Here is a 25,790-nt window from a genome sequence, read left to right as displayed (position 1 = left end):
ACAGTATTAGAGGTGGTAGGATGGGCTGTTCAGAACACGGGAAGGAGGATGGAAAAGTAGTTGTCAAACTCTGCAGAGACAAGAGATGGCTGAAAGAAATATTCATGGTGGTCTGAACGGAGAAGATACAGAAAGAGAACGGCTACATCAGAGAAGACATCACTGGATGGAAGAGGTATGTGGCGCTGTATGTAATGTTTTCCAAGTATGACTTTAAGGGTCCATTCACACGTTTGCAAAATGGGTCCGCATCCGTTCCGCAATTTTGCAGAATGTGCTGTCCGCATCCGCACTTCTGTTTCACAAAAAAATAGAACATGTCCTATTCTAGTCCGCAATTGCGAAGAAAAGGCATTTTCTATGAGAGTGCCGGCGATGGGCGTTCCGCAAAGCACATACGGACGTGTGAATGGACTAACAGTGGGGCTTGAGGGAAGGGCGCCGTTTCAGTTTTCGCCTCAGGCAGCAGACAGGCTAGGTGCACCCCTGTATAGCGCACGCAGGGGATTGCAGTTTGTTTTTCTAGATTTTGGCGCATCTGACCGGAGGAAGAAAAGGATCTTTACAGACTGCTGGCTACTGCAGCTTGAGGGGCGTTTTTTAGGTGACAGGTTCCCTTTAATAGGCTTCGCTCTTTAAGTGGTATGATCTAGGCCGGGTCCGATTCATTTTTGGGATCTGAATTTATTTAGCGTTCTGCAGATTAATAGTGAATAGCCCCCGTCCAATCCCACTGTTCCCAGTATGCAATACATAATGTTAATGGTGTCCAACGCTCTAATTAGACCTGTGCCACGCCGCACTCTCCGCCACATATCACACACAAACACTAGGAAAGTTTGGTGAACACAACAGCAGTCACAACCCGAAAGCAGCGCATCGACTGCTCATGTGACCGTGCCCTTACGACGCATGCGCTTTCACGTCACCATTAAACCCCGCCTTTCAGTGAGAAAAGCGTCCAATGAATCCCGAGCTTCCGGGACACGCCCCCCAAACTTCTTCCTTGCGTTCAGTGTGACAAGTTGAACGCTAGAGGGCGGAGTGAGTGGGTTTGCGGAGGGTGAAGCTGGCGCACTGATGACGGTAACGAAGGTGCAGTGAGAGACGCGCGCATGCGCAGTGTAGAACGAGTGGTTACCTCAGTGTCTGCTTTCTGCGTTTATTTTCAGTCGTGCTCCTACTTGCCAGCAGCACCTGTACCGGACGGACGCCTCCCCGCGACTGCTCGTGACATTCACCTGACGGGGTGACTCCGGGAAGTCCCATGTCGTGCTGATACTACCCGCTGTGTGCCGGGCTCTATGCGGCCGCTGGACCATGAATCTGCACCAGGTGCTAACAGGAGCCGTCAACCCAGGGGATCACTGCTTCTCTGTGGGGAGCCTCCAGGAGCAGCCAATAACGGTGAGCACCTCACTATGACCCCCCCCCCCCCCCACATAGAAGTCAATGGAAGAGTACAGTGGGGGCCAGTGCCTTTACATAAGTTGTGCCCCTATTTGCCATGGCTGAAGAAGCGCCTGTGCGCCAACCTTGCCAATGCCAGGTAGTAGTGCCCTACCCTTGGATAACGTGGTAGAAGCATTGGTACTGTAAGTATGGCTCCAGGATCCCCATCATAGATGTTAGGTAGGACCGCCGCGGTGGGATATCTGCAGGGTTCTTCATCCTTATGTGTCAGGACGCGTCATACGTCTAGGTGTGTATATGTACATATGTAACGCATGGAGGGATTTTTCTGTTGACATGTCTGTAAATGAGTGTACAGAGACGGGCGGTGCTAAGTGGGCGCCGCTTATCCCAGCTGTTGCAGGAAGTTCTCTCTCCTGTGCTGATACACTGACTTTAAAGGGGGTTTCCATTCTCTTGGTATTGATGACCCATCCTCAGGATAGGTCATCAGTATTAGATCAGTGGCGGTCTGATCGGCTGATTTCTGTAGAAATATCTGGTCACTACTTAGCGGCCGTGTCTGTGTACTACGTCCCAGCTCCCATTCGTGTAAATTGGAGCTGAGCTACAGTAACCCTGCCATAAATTATTAAGAATAGTAGAGTTCCCCTTTAGGGTACAGTCATATAGAGTCCATTTTCCAGGGCAGAATTTCCTCCACAGGTTTCGCAGTGAATTTGTCATGGTTTTTTAATCCACGAGTGTAGATAGACATAATGGAGATTTGCCAACCGCACTGCAGGTTGGTTAACGCTGCAGATTTCGTGCACACGACCGTATTCTTTATCCATGTGTAAGGGCTTGTTCACATCTCCGCTAACCTGATCCGGCAGGGAACGACCGACCAGAGGCTACTGGATCCGGATAACCGCTGCATCCCCATTGACAAATCTGCAGACTTTTCATCCTGCGTGGACGTACCCGAGAATGCACCATATCGCATGCGTTTTTTGCTGTGGATCTCACCGTCTCCATTACAAGGGGTGATATCCACAGAGGAGAACCGCCGCATAAATTCAGACAGATCAGTTTCCGCTGTGGTTTTTGTGCGCAGCATGGTCCTTTACTGACGCTGCTGATTTTCCACACTACTAAGCCGTAGAGTTCAGTGACCTGTGTAAGTGCACATGGTTTGTTATATACTCAATGCCATATAGCTGCAGTAAGATGTCAGCAGTGCAACCCTTAAAGGGTTGTCAGTTATTTTTCATGTAGGAAAGTTACCGGGAAGCCTGATAAAATACAGTAATAAAAACTTCCCTTCCTCAGGCTGCAGCGGTGATGGCCGTCCGCTACTGAGGCTAGCCATTGGCCGCAGCGGTGATGGCCGTCCGCTACTGAGGCTAGCCATTGGCCGCAGCGGTGATGGCCGTCCGCTACTGAGGCTAGCCATTGGCCGCAGCGGTGATGACCGTCCACTACTGAGGCTAGCCATTGGCCGCAGCGGTGATGGACCGTCCACTACTGAGGCTAGCCATTGGCCGCAGCGGTGATGGCCGTCCACTACTGAGGCTAGCCATTGGCTGCAGCGGTACACGGGGCGTCACTGGCTGCAGTCCAGAGATGAGGAAGGCACTGCAGCCAATGGCTTACCGCATGTAACCACTGCAGCGCTGGATGGGCAGTTTCCCTACATAAAATAATAGCTTGCACAACCCCTTTTAAGTAGTGTCCATGGCGATAATCTGACTGTGGTGATAAAATTGTCCAATGAAAAGTTGAATAATTTGCGAGAAAACTCATTAGTGTTGGCGCAAATATTCGAATCGCGAATTTTAATCGCGAATATCGCCGCTTCGAGAATTCGCAAATATATTACATTGCCGATTTTTTTGCGATCAAGTAAACAATGACTGGAGATCACAAATTATCGAATTAGCAAATTTATTGCGAATATTCGGACAAAAATTCACAAAATATTGCGAATTCGAATATTGCCTATGCCGCTGAGCACTACTCATGTGTTTTTTTGATTGTTATTGACACTTTCATAGTTTTTCCAAAAATCCTAGATTGCAATTAACGGCGCAGTGTACCATGTTGTCTGGTCTCTAGTCATCAGGATATGTCACCAGTATCAGATTGGTGGGGGTCCGACACCCAGCACCCTCGCTGATAAGAGATAACAACATATTAGGGGCCCCATCCACGGCGCAGTGGCCGCAGCAGCCCCATCGGTTCTAGTAGATTTTGGAGTTCAGCCAGCTCGTCCGTCACCGCAGCCGATAACAGACAAGGTCACCTGCGGCCCTGGGCAGGATTCCTGCACCTCCATATCACTCCAGCTTTAGGGCTATACAGGTGTAATATTTCCAGGACTGAATGAAGCCGGATTTCACACCCATTCAGGCAGCGAAGGAATGTTTATTCAGCGCTATGTAACAAGACATACACAGCTCTGCTATCCCGGTGCATACACCTGCAGTCTGTTACATCACCAGATGTGTCTGTGTAGGTTTTCTCTATCCACATGTGAAAGGTTTATTTTAGTAAAACCTGTTACATAAGGGCACAGATTGATGTTATGTGCATACGTTTAGGTGAGTTATCTGCGGTCTGAAATGAGTATCGTGCCCATTCTCAAAGTGACACCATAGTAGTGGGCTAGATAAAATGGCGTAGACGTGGTAATAGAATGTGTGGTATAGTTGGCACTTTTACCACCTTCACAACTTATGTCTTTCTTTGGTTGTATCTGGGTTATGGCACCTTGGTTGAATGTGACCCGACGTCAGGGACTTCTAGTGGCATCGTACTGTACCCTGGTGCTCATGGCTACACGGATGTGCCCTGAAATCTGCACCCGTAGCCTTCTATAGGCCCAAACTATGCCTCTGCCTGCATTCGTGGTTTTTTATTTTTTCTTATACACGAAGCCTTGTATATGAGGCCACATTAAGGGCACCTTCACACGCAGCAGATTTTTTGGCAGAAAATTCTGGAACTGAGTCCCGGAATTTTCTGCCACAAAATCTTCTGCTTGTGCAGGCGCCCTTTCATGCGGGAAATCCACAGCATATTGCGTTACCAGCTAAGAAGATGAGATTTTCAAAAACACATCTAAGACTACTTTCACACTGGCGTTTTGGTTTCCGTTTGGGAGATCCATTCAGAGATCTCACAAGTGGTCCAAAATGGATCAGTTTTGCCCTTAATGCATTCTTAATGGCTAAGGATCCGCTCAGAATGCATCAGTTTGGCTCCGTTCAGCCTCCATTCTGCTCTGGCGGCGGACACTGTCTGTCTGACGAAACTGAGCCAAACGGATCCGTTCTGGCACACAATGTAAGCCATTGGGGAAGGATCCATTTTCACTGACCCAATATGGCACAATAGAAAATGGATCCGTCCTCCATTGACTTTCAATGGTGTTCAAGACGGATCCGTTTTGGCTATGTTAAAGATAATACAAACGGATCCGTTCTGAACCAATGCATGCAGTTGTATTATCTGGACGGATGTGTTTGTGCAGATCCATGACGGATCCGCACCAAACGCGAGTGTGAAAGTAGCCTAATTGTATGGATATTTACTTCGCATCATGTCATTCTTTGCGATGCAGACGGTGACATCTGGGGCAAATTGGTCAGAATCTCCAACCGGAGGATTTAGGTGTGCGGTTACATGGATGTGCACTGCACCTCTGGTTCATTCATGTTAATCAATCAGTTGTGCTGCACAAGAGTCAGTGTAGCCCAAGCCTAAGGCTTCATGCCCATGGTCGTGGTTTTGGTTCGCATCCGATCCACGTTTTTAGTGGGTCGGATGCAGGAGCATTCATCTCAGTGGCCCCACAAAAGATGCAGACACCGCACCTGTCTGCTGTCCACTTCCGTATATCCGTTCCGCAGCCCCGCAAAAAAAAGAACTATTTTTGTCAGTTTTTTACTGATGGTTGCTAAGAGATGTTGTTTGTAAACCTTCTGTTTTTTTTTTTTTATTTTTTTTTTTATCACACGTGTGAAAAACGTATCAAAATGCATTACAGAACTTTCTTGCGAAATGGTGCGAGCTTCACTGGACGCGTCCTGACACTATCCGTATCGCTCGTGTAAAAGAGGCCTAAACTACACCCAGGAATCTGTTTACATTATCTGCAGCGCTCGTTTTAATCATATAATCTTGTATTTAATAGGGACCTTTACATGATGACTATAACCACAGGCTGTCGGATAGCGCGGTAACGCTCCTGTTCAGCCAGTGCTTCTCTGCTTCACCTTCCAGCCGCTTCAATGGATTCCTGGATTTTGTCTGACATTTGCTTTCCACAGTTGCAATAATGAAATTACTCCAAGTGTCCGGAGGTGTGAGAATAGAACGAATGCCGCTCGGCTTTCAAAGCAGAATCTAATATTCTTATTACAGCACATGATTCCCCCACTTCTGTCGGAGGAGGAGTAATGCTGCTCCTGGAAGAAAGAGTCCAAATCGCAGTGCGGCCTCCTGCACACGGCCGTCTTTCATCTGCATCCGATCCGCATGTTTTGCAGATCAGACTCGGACCCATTCAGAAAGTGCAGACCGCACAAAAAAGTCCCACAAAAAATATAACTTGTCCTGTTCTAGGGCGGTATTGTGTGCATGAGGTTGTCTGCTCTGATTCCACCATTGGTCTTTTCAGAAGAGCATGCTGCTGCTCGGTTCTTACTCTATGCTTTATACTGCAGTTCTGTTTGCTGTGTGTGTTTCTTTGATAGACATACAGGTTGGAATATAAATAAACTTAGGGACGATCCTTTATGATGTCCGTCAGCAGAGAAGACAGAGAGAGAGAGTAGGGTTATGACTGGATTCTGAACCTGGAATGAAGATGGGGCTCATGGGTCGCTGTGTTTTAGGTGGCTAAAGATGTCGCAGTCTAAGGGTCAGTTCACACATCTGATTTTCAAAATACAATTATCATGGCCGACCGTTTGGATAAGCACCGATTCCTGATAATTGCCCCATGTAAGGTGATGCTGATTGCTGGAAGGACGAGCAAACACTGGTCCATCAGATGAAGGCATATTTCATGTGAACCCATTTCTCAGCAGCACATCGCCCAGGGATATGTTACTAACAAACAATGGGGGAGATTTATCAAACTGGTGTAAAGTAGAACTGGCTTGGTTGCCCATAGCAACCAATCAGATTCCACCTTATTTTCCAAAGGAGCTGTCAAATTAAAGGTGGAATCTGCCTGGTTGCTATGGGCAACTAAGCCAGCTCTACTTTATACCAGTTTGATAAATCTCCCCCAATGTGTGGGGATGAACAATCATAGTAGTGCTCGTTCATCTTCATGCAGAAGAAAATATTTTTCTCAGCTAAAAAAAAGGTAACTAAACGGACCTCATTGTAATCAGTGGGATCTGTTTGGGTCAGTTATTGCCAGTACCGGGCATTTCTGTTATTTTCATCGTTCTGCTCCTCTAATGGAAATAAATGGAGGTATTATCAATTCAGCCTTACTTTGAATAAGATACATTACAAAGTTTTATATATTCATATCTACTACTCATCTCTGCAACCATAACAACACTATAATGATGGGTATGATGTAAAGTGTCGGTGTAGTTACATAAGCCCGCCATACCTATACATTTGCACACGTGAATACCTGTAATCTTCCTAGTTGTGTGTGGTGATTTCTAGCAGAAGATTAGAGACTTTGCTGAGTGTTTAGAAGTGTTACTATACCGCCACTTAAAATTAATGGTGCAGAAAAGGCATGTTCCGTACTTGGGCTGAACCGTGTTTCCACTATGTGACCTTTTGTGAGAATTATGTTAAACCTCTCCTCGCAGCTACCCAGGATGGGGGGGGGGGGGGGGTTGCCTCACGATTCCCCTAGCGCAGCAGGGCCCTGCTAGTCACCACATCCTCAGGATTAATTTTGCCTCCTGCGCCGTGTGCCGCCTCCAGTGAAGATGTAGTATGTCTTATTAGAAGTAACGGACTGAAGCAGTGTCTGATGTAGGGAAGGGGAATCGTTTATAGTGGATGTCAGAGCAAAGAGCTGTGATTGGGTTAACACTGAGCCTGATAAGTGGAGAAAGAGGCACGTTTCTGTGAGATAGATGTATAGCAGAGTTTCGCATCTTAACTTACACTGTTGATTTGCATTGCAACACCCAATCCTCTCCAAACTGCTCAGAAGTTTCTACCCATTTCCTTATTTGATCACCCAGAATCTGGATTGTAGCCAAAGCATTCAACAGAAACTGTTCTCAACCGTGACATGCGAACTGCTAAGGCTACTTTCACACTCGTGTTTGGTGGGGATCCGTGATGGATCTGCACAGACGGATCCGTTCAGATAAAACAAAAGTCTGCATCCGTTCAGTATTAACTTTAACATAGCCAAGACAGATCCGTCATGAACACCATTGAAAGTAAATAGGGGACGGATCCGTTTTCTATTGTCAGAGAAAACTGATCTGTCCCCATTGACTTATGTTGTGTGTCAGAACGGATCCGTTTGGCTCGGTTTCGTCAGACGGACACCAAAATGCTGCAGGCAGAGTTTTTTTGTCAGTCTCCAGAGCAGAATGGAGACCGATCAGAGGCAAACTGATGCATTCTGAGCAGATCCTTTTCCATTCAGAATGTGTTAGGGCAAAACTGATCCATTTTGGACCGCTTGGGAGAGCCCTGACCGGATCTCGGAAACAGAAACCAAAACGCCAGTAAACCAAATACTAGTAAGGTGCTTTCTCCACACACGGTCCGCCTCTGCTCCCCCAGATTCTGCTATATTTCTGTAAGGCCTTTTAGAATCCCTGAGTCCCAATGAATCTCTCTATACCCTCTTTGAGTCGGTGTACCACAAGACTCATTGTGCCATCCCTTTTTCTTCTCTATTTCTGGGAAACTGATAGATAGATATATATATATATATCTATCTCTATCTCATGTGAGGAAGGCTCATGTGAGCCGAAACATCGCAAGTTTGAAACCCATTGTTGGATGGTGCACCCGCTCTCTGGATGGTGCTCCCGTTGGATTTTTCTCATATATATAGATAGATAGATAGAATCTGTTTACAGATAACACACATCTATCACTGTTCCTAATTCAGGCCTCTTACTATGGGTTCTTTTAGGCTACTTTCACACTAGCGTTCGATCGGATCCGTTCTGAACGGATCCGATCGTAATAATGCAGACGGAGGCTCCGTTCAGAACGGATCCGTCTGCATTATATTAGCAAAAAAAAAGCTAAGTGTGAAAATAGCCTCGGACGGATCCGTCCAGACTTTCAATGTAAAGTCAATGGGGGACGGATCCGCTTGAAGATTGAGCCATATTGTGGCATCTTCAAACGGATCCGTCCCCATTGACTTACATTGTAAGTCTGGACGGATCCGCACGGCCAGGCGGGCACCCGAACGCTGCAAGCAGCGTTCAGCTGTCCGCCTGTCCGTGCGGAGGCTGAACGCCGCCAGACTGATGCAGTCTGAGCGGATCCGCTCCATTCAGACTGCATCAGGGCTGGACGGCTGCGTTCGGGTCCGCTCGTGAGCCCCTTCAAACGGAGCTCACGAGCGGACACCCGAACGCTAGTGTGAAAGCAGCCTTACATGGACAGATTGCACTTTAGAGGGTCAGTAACTGCAGCAGTTTTTGATAGTATGTGGACAAGTGATCGTTAAAGTGATTGGTTCACATATTTTAAAATAATTTTTAATCCTGCCCTTGACCCTGCAGGACCTGTAAAGGGCAGTATACTTGGTCCCGCTGCTCTGACCCAGCTCTGTCCAAGGCTGTCTTCACCGCCCTCCCTGCATGGACAGTCATCCAATCGCTGACCTCAGCCATGACGCGTCAGCGGTGCAGGGTCTGTTCAGGGGAAAACTGATGGTTTTGCGTGCAAGTTCAATCAGTTTTGTCTCTGATTGGGTTCAGTGTGTCCCGTCCAGATTGTATCTGGATTTTCATGTGCGTGAAGAAGAATCATCATCTACATCTCCTAGCAATCATCAGCCTCCCCATTCACTTCTATAGAGCCAGGGCTGCGTGAAAAGCTGCACAATATAGAAAACGCTGCAAATTTTTTCTTTTTTTCCTTTCCCTAAATGTGAAGAGGATATGTTAAAAAGTACGCATGTGTGCACACACCGACCCATTGAACTGAATGGGTCAGGATTCAGTCCAGATCCTGTGCTTTCACCTCGTGCATTGCATCCTGATGGAAAGATCGCTCGTGTGTAAGATGCCTGAGATAGTTTATTGGTCCTACTGAAATCACAGGATTCTGCTGTTCTGTTGACTTCTCTAACGAAAAAACTTCCTGTGTGCCCACTCCCCTCCCCCCAGTAAAAAATAATTTTTTAACAAGTCCCTGCAGCATGGCCCCTGAAACAAGATGCATGCCTGCTCACAGTCCCATAGTCTTCAATGGGTGTGTAGGTCCACATCACAGACCAAAGTGGTGCACGTCTGTTGTTTTTCCAGTGACCCTTGATCAGTGGAAAATTGCTGAGGTGTAAATAACCACATTAGTCAATGGCTCCATGTGCTGTCTGTGGAGCGGACGGACAGCGCACAGCCATGATTCAATGTGTGTGACAGAGACCCTAAAAGAACCACCATATGAAGATACCTGTAGTTTCAGATGAGCATGTTCGGGTGTTATTTCCTTGCCTGAACGCTGCACCATGATGGTTTATAATGCTGTGGGTTCCTGCCTGACCTCCGCTGTAATGTACTCGACTGGTGGCTTTGTCAGCACAGTTCATCACAGCGGAGTTCAAGCAGGAACCCACAGCATCATAAATCATTATAGTAATGCCTGGAACATTGGCTCAAGTCAGAAAGAATATTCTCTGCCACCTGCTCACTGTAGCTAGGATGGTTATCCCAAGACATTGGAGATCGACGGCAGTGCCCTCTGTCCATGAATGGTCGGAAGAGGTTCCATTCATTCATAGAATTAGTAGCTGAGGCTCACGACCGCACATCCGCTTTTTCAGCCCTCTGGAACTCATGGATGGCTTTCATGACCTGCAGAGTTGGAATGACTGCCGATGGATCCAAGAATCCTATATAGTTTATCTGCGTGATATCTGCACCCCCCCCCCCCCCCCTTCCCCCCTCATTCTTATCGCTCTTGCTTTCTTTTTCTTTCTTTCACAACTCGGATTAGTCTTCAATATGTTCCGGAATTTTGGACTGAGAAAATACCGCAGCATACTGCGGTATTTTCACTGGCTAAATTCTGTAAGAGGGACTGAACTGAAGACATTCTGATACATACTGAACAGTTTTCTCTCCATTCAGAATGTATTAGAATAAAACTGATCAGTTCTTTTCCGGTATTGAGCCCCTAGGACAAAACTCAATACCGGAAAAGAATAACGCTAGTGTGAAAGTACCTTTTAGCTCTGGATCAACAGGTAAAAAACTGACAGAATTCACCTTTACTGGAAAAAAAAAAATGGCATGTGTTGGAAAATTTAGGGCTAAGAAACAAGCCTGAAGCAAGGAGCTGTGCAACAAGGCGGTCAGAGCTATTTTCTGACAATAGGCTTCTGTCAGTGCACACTGTATACAGTACACAAAGCTAAAGTCTGAAGAAGGACCTGGACTTCCTGTTCTAGTACAGAGACCGGAGCTAGGAGGGTAGGGGCTGCAGCATAACCTCTGCAGGGAAGAATCGCCTCCGCTCAGATGTATTACCTTTACATCAGTTATAATGTGGTACAGTGATAAAGGGGGCCTCATGCACACAAAAGTTGTTCTGGTCCGCATCCAAGCTGCAGTTTTTACAGCTCAGGTGCGGACCTATTCACTTCAATGGGGCCGCAACTCCGTTGCTCCGTTCCGTGGCCCCGCAAAATAAATATAACTTGTTCTATTGTCTGTTTTTGCAGACAAGAATAGACATTTCTACAATGGGCCGCCTGTTCCATTCTGCAAATTGTGGAAGGCCCGCAATTTGCGGACAGCAAAAAAAAACTGAACGGTTGTGTGCATGAGGCCTTATCCTTATGTCCACATGAGAAAAATCCACAGTGGATTCCAGCAGCAAAATCCATTAAAAATAAATAAATAATAAATCCACATGCTTTACATGCAGATCTTCCACAGATTACAGAATAAACTGACATGCTGTGGATTTAAAATCTGCAATGTAGGTCAATATACGCTGTCTGCTTTTTCAGTACTGTGTGGGGGAGATTGACTTTGACTTTGCTTCTACACCGATTTTTGTGGAAAATCCGCGCAGTGCACGGCCAGAGTGGACTTCTCTCGAGTTTTGTAAGGCGTGTTCATTTGGGGACTCGCGCTCTGTCTGTGAGCATCAGTTCCCGGTCCGAACACTGCTCTTGTATAATCTTATTTTATCAGTACAATTCTCGGATACAAAAAGTGCGTAACAGTGTAACCTGTCCACATCATGTATAAAGACAAGGTGACATAAATGAGCACGATAATAAACGGGCAATATAATCTCAACCATCTTGGCATCTCCTGTTTGCAGAGGGCATGTTGACGACTAATCCCAGTTGTGAAAGAAGGAAAAAGCAAGCAAGAGCGGTAAGAATAGGGGGGGGGCAGATATCACGCAGATAAACCTGATAAGAACCTGACATTCGCTCTACATACAGGCACTATATAGGATCCATCGGCAGTCATTCCAACTCTGCAGGCCATGAAAGCCATCCATGAGTTCCAGAGGGCTGAAAAAGCGGATGTGCGGTCGTGAGCCTCCGCTACTAATTCTATGAATGAATGGAACCTCTTCCGACCATTCATGGACAGAGGGCACTACCGTCGATCTCCAATGTCTTGGGATAACCATCCTAGCTACAGTGAGCAGGTGGCAGAGAATATTCTTTCTGACTTGAGCCAATGCCCCAGGCATTACTATAAGGATTTATGATGCTGTGGGTTCCTGCTTGAACTCCGCTGTGATGAACTGTGCTGACAAAGCCACCAGTTGAGTACATTACAGCGGAGGTCAGGCAGGAACCCACAGCATTATAAACCATCATGGAGCAGCGTTCAGGCAAGGAAATAACACCCGAACATTCTCGTCTGAAACTAGGGGCATCTTCATAGGGTGGTTCTTTTAGGGTCTCTGTCACACACATTGAATCATGGCTGTGCGCTGTCCGTCCTCTCCACAGACAGCACATGGATCCACTGACTAATGTGGTTATTCACACCTCAGCAATTTTCCACTGATCAAGGGTCACTGGAAAAACAAACGTGCACCATTTTCTACTGTTTTCTTAAATCTAGGCCTCATTCAGACAGCCGTAGTGTTTTGCAGATCCGCAAAACACGGATACCAGCCTTGTGCCTTCCGCAATTTGCACATGGCCGCAACCATAATAGATGATGCCTATTCTTGTCTGCGTGCTCTATCCTTTCCGCAGAGCCGCGGAACAGAACCACGGATGCGGACAGCACACGGTGTGCTGTCCGCATCTTTTACGGACCCGTTCATACGGCCGTCTGAATGGGCTCTTGGGGACATTTATCAAGACTGGTGGTTTCCTTGCTGTTCTTGATTCCTGCTGTGCCGCCGGAGGGTGTTTCTGCAGAGGTGCCCGACTCTCATGTATTTGGCACATACTCCTGCTGGCTGCGAGCCAGTCTTCTTTTTTTTTTTTTTTTTTTTTTTTTTCCTTCACATGAATAAAGATAAATGTGCTGGGCGTGCTACGCTGCCCTCGCCAGGCACCTTTTCTCACCACCTCTGAAAGGTATCATAAAGGGGTAAAATTTGCACATTGTGATGCCAAAAGAAGCATGCAATGAAATTTGGGACTTGCAGCATAGTAAACTCCCCTAGTCTGTGAAGGGGAAAATCTGGGGGGAATTTATCATTTGTGGTGGTTTTGCTGTCAGTTTTAAGTTTGCCTTTGCTTGGTGAGGTTGCGCCAAATTTATGATATGGTGCACAGTAATAATATATTCGGCACAAGTGCCATGTGGTGTACCAGGGGGTTGCCTGGAGTGAAGAGGCCACTTTTTTGTGACTTTTAAAAAAAGAGTTGAATATCATAAATGAGACTTAAATATGTTCTATTCTGAAATCCTGACCTACTTTTACTCCACTTGCAAAGCCCACCAAATGATGCGGAATATGCACCAAATGTCGTACACGGGAGTCTCTTGTGACCTTCTTGCTCTACAAAACTGGAATAGCAGGTTTGAAAAATGAAACAAACCTAAAAGTGGCCCCAGCAATATAGTAGTGCAGCCAAAAATGCTGTCCCAGCAGAACCAAATACACAGTACAGCACAACATACTGCTCAAAATACGTTCCCCTTAGCAGTATTATACACTTCCCAGTAGGATCTATGGCCAGTCCGCCCCTGCCCCCTATGTGTTTAAGGCCTCATGCACACGACCATTGTGTGCATCCGCGTCTGTTCCGTCATTTTTCACAGTTTAGCCGAGGTCCCATTCATTTCTATGGAGCTGTGAAAAAAAACTGATAGTCCTGTTTTTTTTTTCTCCGCGTCCGTGATTCCAGTCCGTCAAAAAAATATAACCTGTCCTATTCTTGTCAGTGGAAAACTGAGGACGGACCCATTCAAGTCAATGGGTCCGTCAAAAAAAACTGATGCACAACTGGTATGTCGTCCGTGTCCGTTATTTTCTACAAGACCTTAAAATTACACTTTTTTTCATTAACCTTCCTTTTTTTCCCTCTGTCAGACAAAAAAAAAAAAAAAGGAAGACACAAGGAAACACAACTGAAGCAAAATCGGACACGAACCACTGAAGCCAAATCACTAAGGGCCGCTTCACACGTTGTCACTGTGATTTCGTAGTAAAGAGATCACAGAGAGGCACGGAGCATTAACAGTCATGTTACCGCTCCGTGCCTCTGCAGTCTGCAGCGGGTCTTGGCACTCTTTCACGGAGCGGATGCCACGCACGGCATCCGCTCGTGTGAAGCGGCCCTAACAGTGAAAAAATACTGTTGTGTGCATGAGGCCTAAAGGGCATCTGTCAGCAGATTTCTATCTATGAAACTGGCTGGCCTGTTGTATGTGCACTTGGCAGCTGAAGGCATCTGTGTTGGTCCCATGTTCATTTGTGCCCTCATCCAGGGCTCCAGACTAAAAAAAAAATATCAAGGAGCCATTGGCTCCTAACCTGAAAAATTTAGGAGCCAAACTAAAAAATGTTTTTGCCAAACTTAAAATACATAATTACGGTATAATAAAATTAAATAAAAACACACGTCTTGCCTAGGGTTGTCACTATAACAAAATTTTGACTATTTCGATACCATAAAAAAGTATTGCGATACACGTGAAAAAAATAAAACGCCAAAAAAGCTGCGTGCATTTCAGCTTTTATGCAATGTCTGGACCATAATAGAACAGTCCGATGCAAATTTTTGTTGGGACAAGGTGACAAAAAATGGCGAATTGCTATTTTTTTATTTATTCTTTTGCTATTTTTAAATATTTTTATAGTTCACACTTATTCGGCCGTGGCGATATGTAAATGTATTGTTCATATATTTTATATGTAAAATTGGGCAAGGGGATGATTTAAACCGATTGGAGTTCCAGGCTTACACTGCTGGGGCTCCGATCGGAACTGCCACTGACACCAATGATAATACTTGGGGGATGGGCGTTTGGGGGTGCACTGCACCACCAGTGATAATACTAAGAGGAAGGGGGGGGGGGCGCACTGCACCACCAATGATTTTACTTTATAATACTGGGGTTGGGGGTTTCCATGGTTACGACCACCCTGTAATCCAGCAGTGGTGGCCGTGCTTGTACACTATAGGAAAAAGTGCCGGGAGCTTTTTCCTATAGTGTGGAAGCACGGCCACCACTGCTGGATTACAGGGTGGTCGTAACCATGGAAACGAGAAGCGTATAATGTGATGGAAAATTGAATCCAGCCAGCAAAGGAAGCAATATGGAAAATAACAATCTTGTCAGGGGCTTTTAGACCAAGTTAGACAACCCCTTTAATGACCCCCCATTGTGTGGAGATCTGCAGCATTTTCTCTACATGTGCATTTCCTGTAATCCTGGACATGTCCTTATTGGGGCAGTTTTCTATGAGCCTCTTGTGAAATCCGGCCACAATGAATGGATTGTGGCTGCTTTAAGTACAGGCTTTCATAACCCTGTCATTTAGACACTGGTCTGGAAATAGTAGCGTCTCAGTCTGGCCTGACTGTAACGGCACTACAATTAGAGCATGTGTATTGTATGTGGCAGTGATGACCTGGGATAACAGGGCCGGATCTGTCCCAGCAGGAGCGCTCTGGACTGGTTCCGGCTCCTCTGCCGCGGTAGCACATATACACAAGCAGTGTTTAGTCAACATGTCAGGAGAGGGGCGGTAGCAAATGTTTTCCTTCTTTGCACGTGTAGCAGATGCTTCTGTGTGTGCTCTGTACGGAGCTCATCTGCATCATCTAACTGTGCTTTATGGCTAGGATTTCAAATCCGCAGCTAAAACCGCCAACATGATTGACATGCTGCACATTTGGAAATCCGCACAGCAGGTCAATTTCCGCCCATAAAAAAAAGTGTATATGAGCTTTGTGTACGGTGCTGTTTTTTTCTGCAAAAACCCCTTGTATTCCACAACGTGTGCCATCATACGTGGCGGGAAACTCAGTAAGAAAATCCGCGGGTGCAGATTTTCACTTTGTGGTGATAACTCTTTTTCTAACTTATCCAACCGATTCTGAGATTGCCATATTGTACTTCATGTTAGTGGTAAATTTTGAGTCAATATGTACTTTTTGTTTACTTTTATTTGAAAAATTCACTTTTATAAATTTGAATTTATCTGCTTTTAAGACTGTTAGTGATACCTCATAAAATAGTTATTTAACATTCCCCATATGTCTACTTTGTTAGCATCATTTTATAAATGTTATTTTATTTTGTAAGACGCTAAAAGGCTTTGAATTTTAGAAGCAATTTTGAATTATATAATTTTTTATTTTATTTTTTTTAAAGAAAATTTCCAAACCCACTTTTTAAGGACAAGTTTATTATGAAGTCATTTTGTGGGGCTTACATAGTAGAAAGCACCCATATATGACTCCATTTTGGAACCTACTACTTGGAACCCTGATGCACCCTACGGTAGGAACTCTCAAAAAGTGACTCCATGTTGTAAACTACGGGACGAGGTGACCGTTTTATTGGTACTATTATGGTGTACATATAATTTTTCATTGCTCAATATTACACTTTGTGTGGCAAGGGAACCACAAAATGTTTTTTTTTTTTTTTTTTTTTACAGAGTTCTATTGACAGGATAGATCATGTGTTGATTTTATATCGCAGGTTGTTACAGATGTGACTATTTGTTTGTTTGTTTTACATAATAAAGCATTTTTGAAAGCAAAAATCATCATGGTTTTTGTGTCTTCATTTTCTGAAAGCTACATTACTTGTATTTTTTTGCCGATCGTCCTGTGTAGGGGCAAAATTTTTTGCAGGAAGAGCTGATGTTTTTATTGGTACCATTTTTGGGTACATATGATTTTTTTGATCCTTCAATATTACACTTTTTTGGCAAGATAACAAAAAATAGCTACCGTATTTTGGCACACTTTTTATTTATTTTTAACAGCATTCACCTTAGGGGGTAGTTGATGTGATATTTTTATGGAGCAGGTTGTTATGGACGTGATGATACTTAATATCCTTTTTTAAAATGTTATTTCATTTTTACACAATAAAAGCATAAAAAAAATAAAGTTTGTGTCCATTTTGTAAAAGCCATATTTTTGGGCACAGTGTTTTATTTAATTTTTTTCGACATTCGCCTGAGGGGGTAGATAATGTGACATTTTTATAGAGCCGATCGTTACAGAACACTTTTTTAACTTTTTTCTATTTTTGTCCCTTTGTGGGACTTCAACTTTTCTGGGTTTGATCCCTGTTTCAGTGCAGTACAATACATGCTATATTGTGCTGCATTGAACTGTCAGTGTCTTACAATATAAGATGCTGACAGTTGGCTGAGGGCTGGATCTCCTGGGCTTCAATAGCTGGCAGGCTCTAAATCATCAGGGCTGCCATAGCAACTTTCGGCCCCCTGTCACCGCAGTGCAGGGGGCTGATAGAATTGGAAGGAGCCCCCTTCCTCTGTAAACGCTGCATGTGCTGTGGTCAGTGCTGACCACTGCATACAGCGATGCCAGCGGATACAGCAGAGGGCCGGGTGTCAATACTACTGATCGGGCAGGCACAGCTCCTGCACCCTCCTGGGGGTGTGGCAAGAGACTGCATTCCCCCACGTACATTTACGTGACCATGTCGGAAGGGGTTAAAGAGGATCTATCACCATAAAATGCAGTGCAGTTTGCAGGCAGTATGTTATAGAGCAGGAGCAGATGAGCAGATCGTTATCTAGTTTTAGTGGGAAAAGATTCAGTAAAGCTTAAAATTTTATACATTTTATATCTTTGGCCACCCCCAAGAACACCTCTCAGTACAGGGGGAGATGTTATCAGTGATAGCATTCTCTGTATAAATTCCCATGCACATGACCGTATCCGCTTTGGTGTGCACGGATCTGCAAAATATGGTTACCGTCCGTGTGCCTGCCGCAGTTTTCTTACGCCATTCAATAGAACTGGCTATTCTTGTCAGCAAAGCTGACGGCAATAGAACATGTTCTATAATTCACGGTACAGATTCGGAGACCTCCCATGTGAAGTCCACAATTTTGGTAGACCCATAGAAATAAGTGGATCTATGTGTGATCTGCAAAAATGTGAATTGGACACTGACTCAAAATGCGATTTGTGCATGAGGACGAAGGTCATTTATCAAACTGGTGTAAAGAACTGACAGCTACGTTTACACTTTTAGGGTTGCTTATCAAACTGGTGGAAAGTACAACTGACTTGGGCTACTTTCACACTCGCGTTTGGTGCGGATCCGTCATGGATCTGTACAAATGCATCCGTTCAGATAATACAACCGTTTGATCCGTTTTGGCTCTGTTAAAGATAATACAGTCTTGGACCCCATTGAAAGTCAATGGAGGAAGTATCCGTTTTCTATTGTGTCAGAGAAAACGGATCCGTCCCCATTGACTTACATTGTGTGTCAGGACGGATCCGTTTGGCTCAGTTTCGTCAGATGGACACCAAAACGCTGCAGGCAGTGTTTTGGTGTTCGCCTCCAGAGCGGAATGGAGGCGCAACGGAGCCAAACTGATGTATTCTCAACGGATCCTTTTCCATTCAGAATGCATTGGACCGCTTGTGAGAGCCCTGAACGGATCTTGCAAATGGAAAGTCAAAACACGAGTGTGAAAGTAGACTTAGTTGACCGTAGCAACCAATCGGATTACACCTTTCGAATTTGACAGCTCCTTTGGCAAATGAATGGTGGAATCTGGTTGCTATGGGCAACTAAGGCAGTTCTACTTCACACCAGTTTGATAAGCGACCCTATAAGTGTATACATTACTGCTGTCATTTAAAGGGGTTCTGCAGTTTGTTTTAACTGATGATCTATCCTCTGAGACCCCTGCCGATCAGCTGTTTGAGAAAGCAGCGCCGCGGCCTTCTCACTGTTTATCGCTGGCCCAGTGACATCACGACTAGTTCCAACTGGCCTGGGCGGGGCTAAGCTCTGTTAACTTGAAGAGCTTAGCCCCGTCCAGGCCAGTTGATACTAGTCGTGATGTCACTGGGCCAGCGGTAAAAAGTGAGGAGGCCGCAGCGCTGCTGGAGCGCCGCTGCCTTCTCAAACAGCCAGTCGTCGGGGGTCCCAGGTGTCGGACCCCCACCGGTCAGATGCTGATGATCTATCCAGAAGATAGATCATTAGTTAAAAGAAACTGTAGAACCCCTTTAAGTGATAGATTCTGTACCAAAATAAGACATGCTGCTTGTTTTTTTTTCTCCATGTAAGTGCTGCTTCCCATGAAATGAATGGTAGGCTGTGCCTGTTTGTCGGTATTTTTTGTTGCTGGTTCCAATTGGAAAATGTGCCCAAAAAACTCAGTGAATGGACCCTTATAGTTGAGTCATGGTGACTGGCCACATGTGGCCAAACCATTCCCACTCGAAGTGGCCACACAATTTTACCAAAATTGTGCAGCCATTGGTTGCTACATAACTTCTAGGCGCATGCGTCCAGCCACAACTTGTGACCTCACCCTCATCATTACACGGACAAGTGTCGTCTTTCCTTTTAAGTAGATTAAAGCAGGATGCTTAATATGATATGAACGTACTGCATGTTCCAGATCTCATTGTAAAACCTGTGTGGGGGGAGCTTTACACTCGCCTAAGACCCCCTTTATTGTACCTTTCTGAACGATATTATATCTTATATAAATGTGTGTCTGTCTTTCACTCCACAGGCCTATGCATCTGGGTGTGATGTTGTCATTTTGGGAAGCGATTTTGAGAGACTACAGGTAATCCCTGGAGTCCAACATGGCAATGTGCTGGTGGGATGTGTAGACTGTTCGATGCAGCAGGGCAGGGTAAGTACTTGTATGAGATGCCTGCTACGTCTTATCCACTAGAAAAGTGTGTTATTGTTCTTGTTAAGAGAAGCGCGGTTAGAGCCGTGCTCGGACCGTACCCTTAGGCCCCTTTCACACGGGCGAGTATTCCGTGCGCATTGAACACGTTGCACCCGCACTGAATCCCGACCCATTCATTTCTATGGGGCTGTTCACATGAGCGGTGGTTTTCACGCATTACTCATGCGTTGCGTGAAAGTCGCAGCATGCTCTATTTTGTGCGTTTTTCACGTAATGCAGGCCCCATAGAAATGAATGGGGTTGATTGAAAATTTCAAGCAAGTGCGGATGCTGTGCGATTTTCACGCACGGTTGCTAGGAGACTATCGGGATGGAGACCCGATTATTATTTTCCCTTATTACATGGTTATAAGGGAAAATAATAGCATTCTGAATACAGAATGCATAGTAAAAAAAAAAGCGCTGGAGGGGTTAAAAAATAAAAATTTAACTCACCTTAGTTCACTTGATCGTGAAGCCGGCATCTCCTTCGGTCTTCATCTTAGCTGTGTGGAGGAACAGGACCTGTGGTGACGTCACTCCGGTCATCACATGATCCATCACCATGGTAAAAGATCATGTGATGACAGGTCCTGTTCCTCCACACAGCTAAGATGAAGACCGAAGGAGATGCCGGCTTCGCGATCAAGTGGACTAAGGGGAGTTACATTTTTATTTTTTTAACCCCCTCCAGCCCTATTGTACTATGCATTCTGTATTCAGAATGCTATTATTTTCCCTTATAACCATGTAATAACGGAAAATAATAATGATCGGGTCTCCATCCTGATCGTCTCCTAGCAACCGTGCGTGAAAATCGCACTGCATCCGCACTTGCTTGCGGATGCTTGCGATTTTCACGCAACCCCATTCACTTCTATGGGGCCTGCGTTACATGAAAAACACGCAAAATAGAGCATGCTGCGATTTTCGCGCAAAGCGTAAATGATGCGTGAAAATCACTGCTCATGTGAACAGCCCCATAGAAATGAATGGGTCGGGATTCGGTACAGGTGCAATGCGTTCAACTCATGCATCGCATCCGTGCGGAATACTCGCCCGTGTGAAAGGGGCCTTGGATGGCCAACAAAAATGGAAGCAATGATGCTGCATAGCAAGCTTTCCAGACAACTTTGGTCTCTTTTGTGTCACAAGAAAAATATATAGTGATGTAAAGAATGGATTTACATATTGCTGACCTATTCTCACGATAGATCATCAATATGAGATTAAGTGGGTCTGACGATCAACTGAGGAGGCCGCAGTCTACCAAGCACAATGCCGTACGTTATATAGCAGCTATGCTTGATTTAGAATGTCAGGTCTGCGCCAAGGACACGTGACCAATGAACGTGACATCTCTGGGGTGCACCAGCCTCTTTGTACAGCTGATCGGCAGGGGTCCCAGGAATCAGTATGGAAATCCCCAAAAAGATGAGCAGTGTGAACGTCTTATGGTCTCTGAATTGATGTTAGAGACCTGGTATCTCTGGAGCAGATTCTTTTGATCTTTTAACATGACATAAATATTTGTTACCAATTCAGCCCTGTAGTTAGTGAGTCAAGAGGGTCATACATTTATATTCCTCAATTTTCCTGCATCTGTTGGATTTGCAATGGCCTTTTTGATATCACTACTACTTCATTGTGTCCTACAAAATTGCTACAGGAAAATGTTGTGTTTTTTGGTTTGTGCTGATGAGACTCATCCTTGCTTTGTGGCTTTGTCCTGTTTCTCCAGCATGGAGACCCCCAATATGACTTAGGCTACTTTCACACTAGCGTTCGGGCGGATCCGTTCAGAACGGATCCGCTCATAATAATGCAGACGGAGGCTCCGTTCAGAACGGATCCGTCTGCATTATATTAGCAAAAAAAAGCTAAGTGTGAAAATAGCCTGGGACGGATCCGTCCAGACTTTCAATGTAAAGTCAATGGGGGACGGATCCGCTTGAAGATTGAGCCACATTGTGGCATCTTCAAACGGATCCGTCCCCATTGACTTACATTGTAAGTCTGGACGGATCCGCACGGCCAGGCGGACACCCGAACGCTGCAAGCAGCGTTCAGCTGTCCGCCTGTCCGTGCGGAGGCGAGCGGAGGCTGAACGCCGCCAGACTGATGCAGTCTGAGCGGATCCGCTCCATTCAGACTGCATCAGGGCTGGACGGCTGCGTTCGGGTCCGCTCGTGAGCTCCTTCAAACGGAGCTCACGAGCGGACACCCGAACGCTAGTGTGAAAGCAGCCTTATAGTGCACAGAATCGGCTACACAGCAACGCCCCAGGAAATAGAGTTCCTCTCCGGGCCGCAGATCCAGATTCTGTCTGAGCTCATAACTTCGGAACAGGTTTTGCAGCTCCTTGCATCGCAGGGAGAAGTTCCTTTTTGTGTGTCAGAGGGCAATAAATTCCTGATGAGAACATTTCCCAGATCTGGCGAGGGTCTGGGAAGCTGTTTTTCAGACGGTCATCCTTGTAGAAGGATGTAATATTTTTTGTTTTGCCGTTCTCCTTAGTACATCTTGCTGTGGTCTGTAGGTCACTACCTCTGGTTATAGGAACACTAAGCCTATTAATAAAGGCTAAAAGTCAACACAAAATCTAGTTGCCCTCACTGGTGTCAGTCTGCAGCACTTTCTAAATAATCCCAATGCAAACAGTCTAACAATTCTGCAGAAAACACAGGGGTTTTTTGGCTGGAGACTGGGCTTACCAGCTGTAATGTTCTAGTGAAGGTGAGAGGAGATGGTAATTACCCTGCGCCACAACTACAAGTAGACTGCGTGCAGGTGAACATGGCAGAGCGCCACAGCCCCTTCAATCTGCAGGGTACCGAGATTCGGACCCCACTGATCATACATTGATAACCCTTCCTGCCAATAGGTCATCACTGTCTGTAGCCCGGGCAGTGTAGTTACTGCCAATCACGTCTACAGCTTCACTATTAGGAGGAGTGACCTGGTTGCTGCCAGCAGAACGTCCTAGATGTGTGAAACTCTCTCCATTATGGTAGAAAGGATTTTACTCTATTCTTAAGGCTTATAGTATTCAAAAGAAAAGAGTGGGAACATAACAAAAGTTAAAAAAAGACATCACACCCTGCACAGTAGACTGGCGGCGGCGCTGTTAGAAGTAATAGGAGGAGTGTAGAAGTTCCGGTTTGATAACTTTGTGTTTATAAATGTATATTTTAAGAGGTTGCTTTTTATTTTGTGCCTCACCACCGGTAAATGAGGAAGTGGCTGGCAAACAAATGGGACTTTTTCAGTTAATTGAAGTGTAACTGGTATTCTAGGTCATGCTGCCATGCCATGATATTCAGGATCATTGTTTGTTTTGTGTCATTATTTATTTATTTTTTTGTATCTTAATATTGTGTAATAAATGATAATGTGTTTTGTTTCTATGGTGCTTCCATGGAAACTACTGTTGAAACCAGAAGTGTACATACACTATATAAAAAGACACATATGCAGGTTTTTCTCAATATCTGACATGAAATCAGAATAAACCTTTCCTGTTTTTGGTCAATTAGAATTTACCATAATTATTATTATTTGCCAAATGCCCGAATAATGAGAGAGAATGTTTTAAGGCATTTTTATTACTTTCTGCAATGTCAAATGTTTACATTCACTAAGATTACTATGCCTTTAACTCTTTCTACCCCTGGCTAGTTTTCACCCTCCTGCCCAGGCCATTTGTTGCAAATCCGACGTGTTACTTTCTGTGGTATTGACGTTGGAACACTTTAATTTATCCAAGCCATTCTGAGATTGTTTTTTCTTGTGACACATTGTACTTCATGATGGTCATAAATTTGAGTCAATATATTTCATCTTTATTTATGAAAAAATCACCAATTTACCAAAAATTTTCAAAAATTTGCAATTTTCTAAATTTCTATTTCTCTGCTTTTAAAACAGAAAGTGATACCTCCTAAAATATTTATTACTTAACATTCTCCATATGTCTACTTTGTTGGCATCATTTTGTAAATGTCATTTTTATTTTTTTATTTTGGAAAATTTCCCAAAAACACTTTTTAAGGACCAGTACGTGTCTTAAGTCACTTTGTGGGGCTTACATAAATAACCCTATTGTAGAAACTACACCCCTCAAGCTACTAAAAACAGATTTTTACTAACTTTGTTAACCCTTTAGGTGTTCAACAAGAATTCAAGGAAAATGAAGATGAAATGTAAAAATGTTACTTTTTTGGCAGATTTTCCATTTTAATCCATTTTTTTTTTTTCCCTTTAACACATCAAGGGTTAACAGCCAAACAAAACTCAATATTTATTACCCTGATTCTGCGGTTTACAGAAACACCCCACATGTGGTCATAAACTGCTGTATGGGCTAGGGATCGACAGATTATCGGTTTTACCGATATTATCGGCCGATATTGAGGATTTTGACTGTTATCAGCATTTAGTTTGCCGATATTCCGATAACATATGGGGAACACAGATCGCGCTGCTGACAGCACTCTCTGTGTTCCCTCAGCAGCACAGGGGAGAAGGAAGCAGTGTCTCCCTCCCCCTGTGCTGCTGCTGCAGCCAATGGGAAATTCAAAAATTATCGGTATCGGCCCTAAAAAAATCAATATCGGTCGATCCCTAGTATGGGCACATGGCAGGGCGCAGAAGGAAAGAAACGCCATAAGGTTTTTGGAAGGCAGATTTTGCTGGACTGGTTTTTAGATGCAGTGTCCCATTTGAAGCCCCCATGATGCACCCCTACAGTAGAATTTCTAAAAAGGGACCCCATTTTGGAAACTAGGGGATAAGGTGCAAGTTTTATTGGTACTATTTTGGGGTACATATGATTTATTTTTTTTATTGCTCTATATCACGTTTTTTGTGAGGCAAGGTAACCATAAAATGGCAATTTTGGCACACTTCTTTTTTACAGCATTCATCTGACAGGGTAGATCATGTGCTATTTTTATAGAGCAGGTTTACGGACGCAATTATATCAAATATGTATACTTTGTTTCAGTTTTGCATAATAACGCATTTTTGAAAAAAAAAAAGTTTTTGTGTCTCTATATTCTGAACGCCATATTTTTATTTTATTTTTCTGCCGATCGTCTTGTGCAGGGGCTCATGTTTTGCAAAAAAAAAAAAAAAGTTGCCGTTTTTATTTGTACCATTTTTGGGTACATAAGATTAATTTTTTATTTTTTTTCAGCGTTCACCTGAGGGGTTAGGTCATGTGACATTTTTATAGAGCAGATCGTTACGGACGTAGCAATACCTAATATGTATACTTTTTCTTATTTCTTTAAGTTTTACACAATAATAGCATTTTTTTAAACCCAAAAAAATGTTTGGGTGTCTCCATAGTTTGAGAGCCATAGCTTTTTTTTATTTTTTTACTGATTGTCTTAAGTAGGGTCTCCTTTTTTTTTTTTTGTGGGATGGGGTTACAGTTTGGTACTATTTTGGGGTGCATACACCTTTTCGATTGCTTTTGTTTTACAGTTTTTATTTATTTGTTATGATGTTTAATAGACGCGGTGGATTATGTAATATATTTATAGAGCAGTAACAGGCGTCAGCCCCAATCACTATGGGGCCAGCGTTGCGTGAAAAATGCAGAATATAGAACATGCTGTGATTTTCACGCAACGCAGAAGTGATGTATGAAAAACACACATTTGCAAATAATAATAATTATAGTAAGGCCTCATGCACACGACAGTATTTTTTTGCGGTCCGCAGAAAGGGGTTCCGTAGTTCTGTAGTTCTGTAGTTCCGTGATCAGTGTCTGTTTTTGTTTCCGTGTGTCTTCCTTTATTTTTGGAGGATCTCCAAACATGAAGGAAAGTAAAAAG

At 44.4% G+C, this 25,790-nt stretch overlaps 1 protein-coding gene across 1 annotated transcript in view; it reads left to right on the top strand.

Moving 5' to 3' along the window:
• The first annotated feature begins 1,111 nt into the window (after nucleotides 1-1,111).
• The window catches only part of DMXL1 (Dmx like 1), a 142,418-nt gene continuing 117,739 nt past the window's right edge, over nucleotides 1,112-25,790 (top strand). The window contains 2 exon segments of the mRNA XM_044275895.1: nucleotides 1,112-1,407; nucleotides 19,780-19,905. Coding sequence (XP_044131830.1) covers nucleotides 1,321-1,407; nucleotides 19,780-19,905 — 213 coding nt within the window. The 5' untranslated portion in view covers nucleotides 1,112-1,320.

This window comes from Bufo gargarizans, chromosome 1 (genome assembly GCF_014858855.1).
Source record: "Bufo gargarizans isolate SCDJY-AF-19 chromosome 1, ASM1485885v1, whole genome shotgun sequence".
Classification (NCBI taxonomy): domain Eukaryota; kingdom Metazoa; phylum Chordata; class Amphibia; order Anura; family Bufonidae; genus Bufo; species Bufo gargarizans.
The sequence above is the reverse complement of the archived record's forward strand: the minus strand, read 5'-3'. Positions and strand labels throughout refer to the sequence as shown.